We start from the raw sequence: 13,020 nt of genomic DNA, 5'->3' as shown, positions 1-13,020 counted from the left end.
TGGTACAGAGATCAATCTCTGTACCGGTTAAGATAAATTGGCAAGTTTGAGCTTGGCAATGCTCTCTAGGGCTCTAGGGTAGTCGGCTGAAGTCAAATGATTGGAGATTTGGAGAATGGTTTCTTTTTGGGCCGCGGATTTGGAGTCGCTTTCCATAGGTTTTGGGCCCATCTGCTCCCAACTTTATTTATCCTTGGGCCTCCAAACTACCTCTCATCCAAAACCTCAGTTCACAGTCCATACACTTCCAATCTGCAGATGGTTAGAGCATTTATAATGCAAGTGACTTTGAAGGGAAATAACAATTTGTCAACCTTAAGTCCCCAAAACAATGGTCCAATGCAATGATGACTATCAAGGTCTTCACTAGGTAACAATCAGGATGGTTAGAGCATTTATAATGCAAGTGACTTTGAAGGGAAATAACAACTTGTCACCCTTAAGTCCCCAAAACAATGGTTCAATGCAATGATGACTATCAAGGTAGCTCTTCACTAGGTAACAATCAAGGTAACACTTGCTACTTTGATAGTTACTGTTGGAAAAATCTACCTCTGAATAGAGATGCATATTTTGAATATAGAAATAGTTGGATGTGGAGAGTTCAAATCCACTCCCAAGCAAATAGACATAGGTATATATTAAATATTATGTGGTCTATGATTAGCTTTGGGAGTCTTGGGCTTGATTTGTGGGACTTAGTTTTTGAAATTCGTTTTAACAGTTTTTTACTCTAGAAAATTTGAATTTCTTTTGTCAGTTAGTAAAGAAGTTACTGGTGGTTACTTCTTTTCTAACAATCATAAAAAAAAAATTCAAACTTGTCTTGGAGAGACATGCTTGAAGAGACAAAGTGACTCTTTGAACAGACATAGTGACTATTTGAAGAGACACTTCGTTTTTATTTTAAACCCTTGTCGTCTTCATTCCAAATCTCTCGAAAAAAAATCATTATCCTCTTTTCTCTTCATTGATTTTATGAAGTTTTCCATTGACAGTACAAAATCCATTCAAAGGTTTGCTAGTACTTCAAAATTGTGGTGCTACATTTTGGAATTACTGATTGTTGTATCCTGGCAAGACGACGCTTGAAGAACTGTGAGCACTCGGACAGGGGCGAAATTTGTCTTTAGGACATTGCTTTGCAATCCTCAATCATCAAGTGTAATTTTTTTTTACGTTATTTGTGTTAGTTTATAAACTCATTCTTTCTATTCAATTCTGTCATCAATAAAGTTTTATTACTTTGTGTTAATTTTCTATATTGTTGAAGTGTGGTTCCAACGGTTACTGAGTTATAAACTTCGAACGGAACTTTTATTCCGCCCCTGCATGTTTTTTCGACATTTTTTCTTTTTTTTCGGATGGAGATGTTTCATTTTGTCCCGTGCATTTTTTTTTAACGGAATAAAATATTCCGTCCGAATTTTAAAGTCACATTTGCATTAGGCAGTGCCTTATAATTTCTCACCAACAATGTCACTTTGATGAGAAATAGTCTTATGTGGTGACTATGTGAAGGTAACAACTTGTTGCTTCCAAATTATACAGTTATAGCTTTTCAATGAAATTCTTGACAAGTCCATGGGTTGTAGAACGCATCATTTCATCTATACATGCATTAGCAATGATTACATTGTTAACTTTGGTTTCTAGTTTGTACAGACCCAAAGCTCATTATTAGAAAACCCAATATATTTGAGCCGACTGTCTCTAATGGAATACATTCAGCGGGAAAATTAAACTATGCGAACAAGTTGGGTATTATTCTGGACTTCTTCAAGTTTAACAACTAATGAGTTATTTTAGGAAGTTCTATGTTTCCTGACACCATTCTTCTTGTGCAGCCGTGCAGGTATTCTTGCAAAACTTAAAAAACATAAACTAAATGTTTTGCACAATAATATCCTTAAAATTTAGAAAGAAATGTAATTCTAAGTTATTAGGCAACTTACACCGTAAAGCTTCAATTAGAAAACCCCATTAAGTGAGATTAGATGTCAAAATTCCTCAAATTGAAGGATATTTTAAACTATGCGAAAAAGTGTAGTACTATTTGAAAGGATATCTTGCAAACTGGCTCCATAAGAATTCTAGCGTTACATTTGAAATGAACCGACTCGTGTCCATCTCCGCCTTAATCACAGGCAGCAAGATACCCAGAGCACGGTGTAGGAGACTCTTCGATTGTTCACGGGTCAACTTTGTGTTCCCTCGCACTGCTCTGCCTCTAATCGCGACACCTAGGATTTGGGAGACATCATCCAAAGTCACAGTCATCTCCCCAAATGGCATATGAAAGGTGTTGATCTCTGGATGCCACCTCTCCACGAACGCAGAGACGATCGACCAACGGCGGATCGTGATGTTTGTAATACCCAAATACGAGATCATAAAACCCAGTCCTCTTAAGCTCATTTTCAAATCTGGGAGATCTTTTGAACTAATTCTTGGCATCCCATTGGCTTAAACTTGGATAGATACGAAACACACTTCAACACTCTACGCTACGGCTGAAATAATAAAGACTTAATGAGGAGAAGCAAAATGTTTTGTAAAGACAAAGAAAAATCAAGATACTAAGTCTATTATAATACTTTTTTTTCCCAAACATCGCGAGCCAGATGCACCAGATAGTCATACAAAAGCTCTACCTCAGTAGGGCCACCACCATATACACGTCGTGTGTACTCCAAATTATCCTTGGATTTTCTCACATAGTCTCTCACTGGAGGTGCTTCGACTTTGACTTCCACCGGTGCTTCAACTTCCATAAATTCTTCCAAATCATCATCCTCCTCCCTCATCATCATACACTTTATCACCGTCCTCATCACCAAACTCTTCTCCCATCATCTCCATCCTCACCATCATCATCCCCATCACTTTCAACTACACTCTTCCACATTTACATTTACATCTAAATATTTATCTACATCATCTAAATCTTTATCTACATCTAAATCTTCTACATTAATATCACCCCTTACTCTCGGTTTCACTATCACTCTCAAAGATCTACATTATTTGGAACAACCTCTTTGTGGTCCCCTCTACGCACTGAGGCCGAGATGCCCGCTCCCATTCTTCTCTCTTTCTACATCACCTATATTAGTAGGATCAACATCATATGCTTTTTTATCGCCTCTACAGATTGAAGCCAATGTTTTTCGACTCCCTAACTCTCTTCTCCTCAGGCTCGCGATCGTGGCCAAGAGGAACCACCGCCACCAAACAACTTTTGTAAACCCTTGAATGTAGATTTAGGTACATTATTGGCATTCTTTGATCGATGACCCATTGCTATAAAGAAAAATAAAACAAGTATTAGTAACTATAATAAGTTTACTCAAATTTAAATCATATTCTGATTTTTAATACTACTATATATTACAGTTCCAAAACCTTCAAACTTCCAAAACTTCTAAAAATTCCAACAAGGATTACTTCGCCAATGAAACAAATGCCATAATTGGTATACTACTAAGATTATTAAAACAAAAATCAAACATCATTAAATTCAAACAATTTCTAATATATAATAGAATCGAACCAGATAAATTGCTATGTTTAATACAAATGAACCTAGTCTTAAAACAATGCTTGAACAATGCACGGGTATACTTCTCGACAAATCAAGTAACCAAAGATTCTAAAACTAACCAACAAAATTACTACATTCTTAAATAACACAAACACTCAAACCCTAGAATCACTACAAACATTCAACTCTACATCATTCTAAATGAGAAACTTGAACACTGAACTCCTTATAAACACTATAATCACTACAAACATTCTAAATGAAATTGAATAATAAAATGAATTAAAACTAATAGAATAGAATACAAACCTGTAGTATTTGGTATTTGATGAGAGCACAAGAGAGAAAACGAAAGTGTTTTTAACAATGGTGGTTGCACAAAGAGAGAGCATTGAGTGTTTTGAACAATGCTTCACTTTCTTAACAACAATGTGGTGATTTAATTGTCCTGAAACTTCGAATTAAAACAGTGAGAAAAAGTTTTTGGATTTAATGGGGAGGGGTTGCTGCCCAATCTAATTTGGTGGTTGCCTAATACAGGACCCTTGGTAGAATTCTTGACTTACTCCAAAGTTTTCCCATGACAGATAATAGTCGTCTTAACGTGAAAAGTAGCATGTACAAATAATGGTTTTCCCATGACAGATAATAGTCGTCTCAACGTGACAAGTAGCATGTACAAATAATGGTTTGAATTTTGAAAGCAACATTAAAGCTAGAATTATTTTCAATGCTTGTATCCACCAAAGGAGTGGTCTAAAATATTTAAAGAATTTTGTCTCGTCAAAACGAAGGGCTGCTAGAATGCGAAATGAAAGTCCTAGCGAATTCCCACAAGTAATTGTCAGTTCTTAATTTTGTCCCTTAAAAATCCTAACTCGATATCATTGAAAATTCAAAACCACATAATTTCTCACGTTATAAAATTCTCCTTCCTAACCGGTGACACTTTATGATAGAAATGGAGAAGTAAGATGTACAGAAGGAGGAAATGGAAGAGGAAAGGAATTGTGTGAGAGCCCATGTAGTGATGCTCCCTTTTCCTGTTCAAGGCCACATAAAGCCAATGCTGAACTTCTCTATAAACCTAGCTTGTAAAGGTGTAAAAGTGACACTAGCTACCCCTCTGTTTATCACCAAGACTGTAGAAGTCAAGGATAGTAAGGTTGTAAGTGAATCATATTCTGATGGTTGTGATGAAGGTGGTATAGCAGAAGCAGGAAGTCTGGATGCGTACATGGACAGCTTCAAAGATGTTGGAACGAAGAACATATCGAAACTCATTGAAAGACATGAACACTCCACGTACCCTGTTAGGTGCCTCATATATAGTGCTGTTTTACCATTTCTTCTAGACATAGCTAAAAGGCACGACTTAATTGGGGCTTCATTCTATACTCAGTCTTGCACTGTCAATGCCATCTACTTCCACGCTCACCAAGGCACTTTGATTACCCCTGTACAACAGCAAACAGTGTCCTTGCCAGGATTGCCATTACTTAGAACTCAAGAGTTGCCATCTTTTGTTCTTGACAAAGAAACTGACTCTTCTCTTCTTCAGATTGTTTTGGATCAATTTTCAAATGTCGACAAAACAGATTTTCTCCTCTTTAACACATTTGACATGTTGGAGGATCAGGTAAATTTTATTCTTATAACTAAATATAAATAGCTACTGGAAATAGCTACAATCTTAAGTTAATATATATATAACATCTTGAAGGGTCCGGTGGGGGGTATTGTATAAAAAGTGTTGTAAACGGAATCTACCATATATATATATATATATATATATATATATATATATTAAAAGGACCTTAAATAAGAGTACCAAATCTAAAACACTCACAACTTCACCTACAAAATGATTTAAACCCTAATCTTTTGTGCATATGATCTACTAACCATAAAGAACATCTCTACAAAAATTCAACTCGTTTGATATCCTCTAACTTAGATAAAATTGTTTTCCACTTTTGAATATATATATAAAGGTCCAGAAATGTCTAGTTTTTGCATTCATCTTTTGTCAGTGTTAAAAATTGTCAAACGAGTTGAATTTTTGTAGAGATGTTAACTTTATAGTTAACTAATCATATGCACAAAAGATTAGGGTTTAAATCATTTTTGTAGGAAAGTTATGGTGTTTTAGATTTTGCAGACTTATTTAAGGTCTTTTTAAGAGCCGGGCTGTATATATATATATATATATATATATATATATATATATATATATAAAGTAGAAAAGTGGAAATGCATCTATGCTCGAAGCACCTTTTATATATATATATATATATATAAAGTGGAAGCATATATATATAAGGTACCTTATATATATATATATATATAAGGTGCTTCCCCTTGTAGCTGATAACCTGCACCACAACACGTAAACACCATAGTACATATATAAACATATGCTCTCACGAGAAATTGAAGAAGCAGTTTGAAGACAGCTTATTCTAAGTTTCTAACCACTTTCTAGGACTACAATAAGCATGTACTAGTTCATCGTTAAAGTTGTGCACATATTAATTTTAGACATCTCTGCTGCTTGGCCTTGCAAACTTTTTAATTGGTTTGAATCTTGAAACAGTTGCAGATTTACGTTTAAATAGTGAGCGGCCCAAACGGTCCTTACATCTTTACGACTTTACATGTACTCATGTACAGTAGGGATGTTCCAGGAGATGCTTGTAGATTATAACTTGTATGACTTTATATTAGATCAGCAAAGCTTTACTCTTAAATGAAGAAAGAAACTCATACTGACTCGAATCAAAAGAGACTAACATTGTACTTGCTTAATTTCTCTGTTTAATTTTATCCTTCTTATTTTATTTATATTTTGATTCTCTTATCAGTTTGCCATTGGATTTAGTGCAACTCTTAAGAACTGAAGCACGTTACTTGCTGTAGGTGGTGAATTGGATGGCAGAGAAATGGCCAGAGAAGATGATCACAATTGGACCAGCTGTGCCTTCCTTTTACATTAATAACGGAGTTGAAGACGGCACTCATAATCTTCGAAATCTAATTAATGCTGATTTGAGCTCCTCCATTAAGTGGCTAAATACCAAAGAGACTGGTTCTGTTGTGTATGTATCATTTGGTACTATAGCCAGACTAGGAGAAAACCAAATAGAGGAGTTGGCATGGGGGCTAAAGCGGAGCAACAAGCACTTCTTATGGGTAGTTAGAGATTCAGAGGAGCACAAGCTTCCTATCAAGTTCAAGGACGAAATGTCGGAGAAAGGGTTAGTGGTATCATGGTGTCCACAGTGGGAAGTGCTAGCGCACCAAGCGCTAGGATGCTTTGTAACCCATTGTGGCTGGAATTCTACCATAGAGGCTTTGAGCTTGGGCGTACCTATGGTGGCAATACCACAATGGATTGACCAACCCACCAATGCGAAGTTTATCGACGATGTTTGGAGAGTGGGAGTTAGAGCCAAGGTGGATGAGAAGGGAATTGTTATAAGTGAGGAGATTAAAAATTGTATCTGGGATGTTATGCATGGGGATAGATGGGAAGAGATTAAGAGGAATGCAATTAGGTGGAAGAAATTGGCTATGGAGGCAGTAGGTGAAGGTGGAAGCTCAGATAAGAATATTGACACATTTATTTCTAGACTTGTTTGCACTCGGTGAAAGGGCAGGCCTGAGAGTTAACTGTATTTACTATTTGTTGAATGGATCTCCAGTGAATACTATAATTAGATCCTAGTTCCACTAAACTATGCGTGTTGTTTGTCTATGACTCTATTCACACTGTTAAATGATCTTGCATTAATATTGCGATTCTGTAAACCCTGCCAGTCATGGACACCTTTCATATGCTCAGTTTGGCTTCTCTTTCCTAGCGCCTGAATAGGATATATGGTAGATGTTTGTGAATCAATTTACGTACAAGTCAATCTTACTGGTATCTGAAAAATTCATAGATTTGGCTAGATGGAAATATTTGTCAAATTCATGTATAAAGAATAAAGATCTCATGAATACAAGCAAAATTGGAATTTCTGGTGGTATCCAGTTTAGTTAGCCCTCAAGTTCCTCCCGGCCTCTGAAACTTTGTTCATTCTCACATCCCTTCTTGGATTCAGTTTTTCATAAGATAAAGGACTCGAGATCTCTACAACCGGGTACAGAGATAATCTCTGTAACCGTGTTATCTCCCCGTTGATCCAAATCCGAGATGTGTGTGTGCCTCGATACCTGTGTGTGTGGTCCGAGATGTGTATGTGTGCCGAGAATACGAGATGTGTGTGTGTGGTACAGAGATCAATCTCTGTACCGGTTAAGATAAATTGGCAAGTTTGAGCTTGGCAATGCTCTCTAGGGCTCTAGGGTAGTCGGCTGAAGTCAAATGATTGGAGATTTGGAGAATGGTTTCTTTTTGGGCCGCGGATTTGGAGTCGCTTTCCATAGGTTTTGGGCCCATCTGCTCCCAACTTTATTTATCCTTGGGCCTCCAAACTACCTCTCATCCAAAACCTCAGTTCACAGTCCATACACTTCCAATCTGCAGATGGTTAGAGCATTTATAATGCAAGTGACTTTGAAGGGAAATAACAATTTGTCAACCTTAAGTCCCCAAAACAATGGTCCAATGCAATGATGACTATCAAGGTCTTCACTAGGTAACAATCAAGATGGTTAGAGCATTTATAATGCAAGTGACTTTGAAGGGAAATAACAACTTGTCACCCTTAAGTCCCCAAAACAATGGTTCAATGCAATGATGACTATCAAGGTAGCTCTTCACTAGGTAACAATCAAGGTAACACTTGCTACTTTGATAGTTACTGTTGGAAAAATCTACCTCTGAATAGAGATGCATATTTTGAATATAGAAATAGTTGGATGTGGAGAGTTCAAATCCACTCCCAAGCAAATAGACATAGGTATATATTAAATATTATGTGGTCTATGATTAGCTTTGGGAGTCTTGGGCTTGATTTGTGGGACTTAGTTTTTGAAATTCGTTTTAACAGTTTTTTACTCTAGAAAATTTGAATTTCTTTTGTGAGTTAGTAAAGAAGTTACTGGTGGTTACTTCTTTTCTAACAATCATAAAAAAAAATTCAAACTTGTCTTGGAGAGACATGCTTGAAGAGACAAAGTGACTCTTTGAACAGACATAGTGACTATTTGAAGAGACACTTCGTTTTTATTTTAAACCCTTGTCATCTTCATTCCAAATCTCTCGAAAAAAAATCATTATCCTCTTTTCTCTTCATTGATTTTATGAAGTTTTCCATTGAGAGTACAAAATCCATTCAAAGGTTTGCTAGTACTTCAAAATTGTGGTGCTACATTTTGGAATTACTGATTGTTGTATCCTGGCAAGACGACGCTTGAAGAACTGTGAGCACTCGGACAGGGGCGAAATTTGTCTTTAGGACATTGCTTTGCAATCCTCAATCATCAAGTGTAATTTTTTTTTACGTTATTTGTGTTAGTTTATAAACTCATTCTTTCTATTCAATTCTGTCATCAATAAAGTTTTATTACTTTGTGTTAATTTTCTATATTGTTGAAGTGTGGTTCCAACGGTTACTGAGTTATAAACTTCGAACGGAACTTTTTATTCCATCCTGCATGTTTTTTCGACATTTTTTTTTTTTTTTTTCGGATGGAGATGTTTCATTTTGTCCCGTGCGTTTTTTTTTAACGGAATAAAACATTCCGTCCAAATTTTAAAGTCACATTTGCATTAGGCAGTGCCTTATAATTTCTCACCAACAATGTCACTTTGATGATAAATAGTCTTATGTGGTGCCTATGTGAAGGTAACAACTTGTTGCTTGCTTTGGAAATGCTCTTATACAGTTATAGCTTTTCAATAAAATTCTTGACAAGTCCATGGGTTGTAGAACGCATCATTTCATCTATACATGCATTAGCAATGATTACATTGTTAACTTTGGTTTCTAGTTTGTACAGACCCAAAGCTCATTATTAGAAAACCCAATATATTTGAGCCGACTGTCTCTAATGGAATACATTCAGCGGGAAAATTAAACTATGCGAAACAAGTTGGGTATTATTCTGGACTTCTTCAAGTTTAACAACTAATGAGTTATTTTAGGAACTTCTATGTTTCCAGACACCATTCTTCTTGTGCAGCCGTGCAGGTTTTCTTGCAAAACAAAAAAAACTAAAACTAAATGTTTTGCACAATAATACCCTTAAAATTTAGAAAGAAATGTAATTCTAAGTTATTAGGCAATTTTCAACGTCAAGCTTCAATTAGAAAAAATGGAGTACTATTATGGACGTTTCCATTTTAGGTAACAAACTAATGGATTAGTTTTTAATTACTTTTATTTTCAGATGCCAATTTGCTTCCATAAATACCCTTAATACCAAATAAAATATTTATATTCCAAATCCAAATAAATCGTAGATTTACTTCTTGTATAGTTTCCATATGAAGAAAGAAAGAAATAGATAATTTAGGAAAGGATATAATGTTATAGGAAAACAATCAAGTTAAAAATAGGATTTTTTAAATTTCTACATGAAGTCTCTGTCAAAACTCAAAACAAGTAGACCCCCTTGATTCTCTACTCTTGTTCAAAATTTTCCACAGCACAACTCACATGTAGAGAGAAACTGGACGCCCCTTGATTCTCTACTCTTGTTCAAAATTTTCTGCAACACAACTCACATGAAGAGAGAAACAGAACAGAACATATTAAAGAATAAAAAAAGCGACTAAGAGGGTGATGAAGGATTCTGATCCAGTGTCCTATTCTTTCAATTCTCCTTTTTATTGTAATTCATCATATACACTTCTATGGGTTTTGATCCCTTTGATTTTGGTATCAGGATTTGTTTATATAAGAGGAGCAAGTACATCGAGTTGGACTTCTATAGACTATCCTACATGGACATGGAATGGTGTTGTGTCTTCTTCTTCTATTAATGTTGTTGAAAATAGTATTCACTCAAATAGTACCAATAAGACAAATTTATCTACTGAAGAAAGTAAAAAACATGTAGATATGAATACAATTAAGGTAGTGGGTGCTCCTCAGGTAGAAGGCTACAACTATGTAAGTTCTTACTTTTAAACTTATTTTTTAACCCGTTGAATAGCTTGTTTTTTAAGTGATGATTTTTTTTTTAACAAGGCCCTCTGAAGTTTTTACTTGTAAACTTATTTTTTTAACCCCTTGAATAGCTTGTTTTTAAAGTGATGATTTTTTCTTATGACCAGTTGAAACTTAAAGAATAACATTCTCCTTAAAGAATTAAGATTTGAAAATTTTAAGATGGCAGGACTGTAGGACAGTTAGCACTTCTGTTGGTATAAATAATAAACATGAACCTCTTTGTGGAATATTGTGTTTATTTTGAGAAATAATCATCTCTGGTAAAAATTGTGAAGTAATTTTGATATGATTTCTAATGGAGGATATTAGTATAGGAAACCAAAATATATATAGTGTACTTTTTTGGATACCATTATTAGCTTAGGTTGCATTATAGAAAATAATGTGTTAATTGTGAGTAATTGTCACTTTGAGTTATGCAGGATGCGACAAAGCTTGGGGGATTGCAATCTTCCCTTGAAGGATCAGGTTCCGGTCCAAATAGGACAAGGGAGCAAACACATTATAGCAAATTAGAAAAGCTTGAAGCTGGTCTTGCTAGAGTCCGTGCTGCAATAAGAGAGGCCGCTCAGAATGGAAGTGAAATAGCTGATCCAGACTACATTCCTCGAGGCCCCATGTACTATAATCCAGGTTCCTTCCAAAGGTACACAATTTTAATCCTGGTGCTACTTTTACTTATTTTGAGTCCCTTGTCCTCAGTATAATTTGGTTTTGTGTTTTAGTGATGTCTATTTCAGTATGTAATTAGGAATGAATTAATGCAGGAGTTATTTGGAAATGGAAAAACATTTTAAGGTGTTCGTCTATGAAGAGGGAGAACCACCACTGTTCCATGATGGTGCCTGTAAGAGCATATATTCCTCTGAGGGATGCTTTATGCACCTAATTGAAGCAGAGCAACCTATTCGAACCAGAGATCCTGAGAAAGCGCACGTATTTTTCCTTCCCTTCAGCGTTGCTATGATGGTCCATTATGTCTACGCAGGGAACTATGATCTGAGCCCCATTAAGCAAACTGTGAGTGACTACGTCAATGTTGTTGCAATGAAGTACCCGTATTGGAATAGAAGCCTTGGAGCAGATCATTTCATGCTTTCTTGCCATGACTGGGTGAGTGATATAGCGCGCTATCTTTGCTAAATATTGTGATTATTTCTTTGGTATGCAAGTGACAAGGTTTGTGAAAATGGTGACCCCCAAGGGCTCACCAAAATGGTCTAATAACCGAAGTCCATTTCTACATCTGTTTCATCCAAATTCCAAAGTGTCAATTGTCCCCAAACCTTATTTAAAGTTCAGTTCTAGTTTCATTCTAATTGCACAATATTTCTGTTGCAGGGACCAATGACATCTTCCTCGCTTCCATACCTGTACAATAACTCAATCCGGGCTCTCTGCAATGCTAACACTTCTGAAGGGTTCGTACCTTCCAAAGATGTATCATTACCAGAAATCAATCTCATAACTGGTGATATCAAAGGTTGGATTGGAGGCCCATCTCCATCTCATCGACACATCCTTGCATTCTTTGCAGGTGGATTGCATGGTCCAATACGCCCCATTCTTTTAGACCATTGGAAGAACAAAGATAGTGATATACAAGTTTATGAAAAACTTCCCGCTAAAATGAAATACCATGACATGATGAAGAACAGCAAATTTTGCTTATGTCCTAGTGGCTACGAAGTTGCGAGTCCAAGAATAGTTGAAGCAGTCTATGCAGGTTGCGTGCCAGTGTTAATATCTGATTACTATGTGCCTCCATTTAGTGATGTTCTCAATTGGAAATCCTTCTCTGTCGAAGTTCCAGTCAGTAGGATTCCTGATCTTAAAAGTATATTGATGAGTATACCGCAGAGTCAATACATAAGGATGCAAAGAAGGGTACTTCAAATAAGGAGGCATTTCGAATTGAATTCTTCTCCTAAGAGGTTTGACGTTTACCACATGATACTTCATTCGATCTGGCTAAGAAGATTGAATGTTGGCATTCATGAATTCATTTAGATTTTTTATTTGTGCAATAGATATCATCTCGAGATGCACAAGTTATACTTGCAAATCACCTACAAAAGTGCCAATTCAATGCTCCTATACTGTTCGATAATAATGTTCAAAATAAGTCCTACCAAGGAGACAAATTTATTTTTCAAAATGAATTATTGAGAAGCGTCAAATATGTGACTAGTAGTGATCAAATAATTTTGTTTTATTACCGCTTAAGTCGGGTCTATAAGAATTATGAACCACATCTCAATCTCCAATGTTCACTAAAGTCCCATCAACATGCACCAACACATGCATAATGTTGAATCCCTCAGTGTTTTTTTTCCTTAACGTTTGTCTAAA

At 35.9% G+C, this 13,020-nt stretch overlaps 2 protein-coding genes across 2 annotated transcripts; both read left to right on the top strand.

The window, feature by feature from the left end:
* The first annotated feature begins 4,423 nt into the window (after nt 1-4,423).
* Nucleotides 4,424-7,588, top strand: LOC147501029 (mogroside I-E synthase-like). Its single transcript, XM_086606065.1, has 2 exons — nt 4,424-5,183; nt 6,464-7,588. The coding sequence occupies exons 1-2, from the start codon at nt 4,536-4,538 to the stop codon at nt 7,193-7,195; spliced, it is 1,380 nt and encodes a 459-aa protein (XP_086462191.1). The 5' UTR covers nt 4,424-4,535; the 3' UTR covers nt 7,196-7,588.
* A 2,311-nt stretch (nt 7,589-9,899) lies between these two features.
* LOC147501028 (putative glycosyltransferase At5g03795) lies at nt 9,900-12,916 on the top strand. The gene is made up of 4 exons (XM_086606064.1): nt 9,900-10,608; nt 11,091-11,314; nt 11,436-11,781; nt 12,010-12,916. The coding sequence occupies exons 1-4, from the start codon at nt 10,279-10,281 to the stop codon at nt 12,676-12,678; spliced, it is 1,569 nt and encodes a 522-aa protein (XP_086462190.1). The 5' UTR covers nt 9,900-10,278; the 3' UTR covers nt 12,679-12,916.
* Nucleotides 12,917-13,020: the final 104 nt, after the last annotated feature.

The sequence above is a fragment of the Coptis chinensis genome, chromosome 4 (assembly GCF_015680905.1).
Source record: "Coptis chinensis isolate HL-2020 chromosome 4, ASM1568090v1, whole genome shotgun sequence".
In the NCBI taxonomy this organism is placed as follows: domain Eukaryota; kingdom Viridiplantae; phylum Streptophyta; class Magnoliopsida; order Ranunculales; family Ranunculaceae; genus Coptis; species Coptis chinensis.
This window is presented reverse-complemented; position numbering and strand designations above follow the sequence as displayed.

What these genes read in the sequence shown, in the direction of transcription:
- LOC147501029 (XM_086606065.1), top strand. Translation starts at nt 4,536, where the DNA reads ATGGAAGAGGAAAGGAATTGTGTGAGAGCCCATGTAGTGATGCTCCCT. An exon ending in TTGACATGTTGGAGGATCAG is followed by an intron (nt 5,184 to 6,463) that starts GTAAATTTTATT and finishes TACTTGCTGTAG; the next exon opens with GTGGTGAATTGGATGGCAGA.
- LOC147501028 (XM_086606064.1), top strand. Translation starts at nt 10,279, where the DNA reads ATGAAGGATTCTGATCCAGTGTCCTATTCTTTCAATTCTCCTTTTTAT. An exon ending in AATCCAGGTTCCTTCCAAAG is followed by an intron (nt 11,315 to 11,435) that starts GTACACAATTTT and finishes GAATTAATGCAG; the next exon opens with GAGTTATTTGGAAATGGAAA. An exon ending in TGCTTTCTTGCCATGACTGG is followed by an intron (nt 11,782 to 12,009) that starts GTGAGTGATATA and finishes TTTCTGTTGCAG; the next exon opens with GGACCAATGACATCTTCCTC.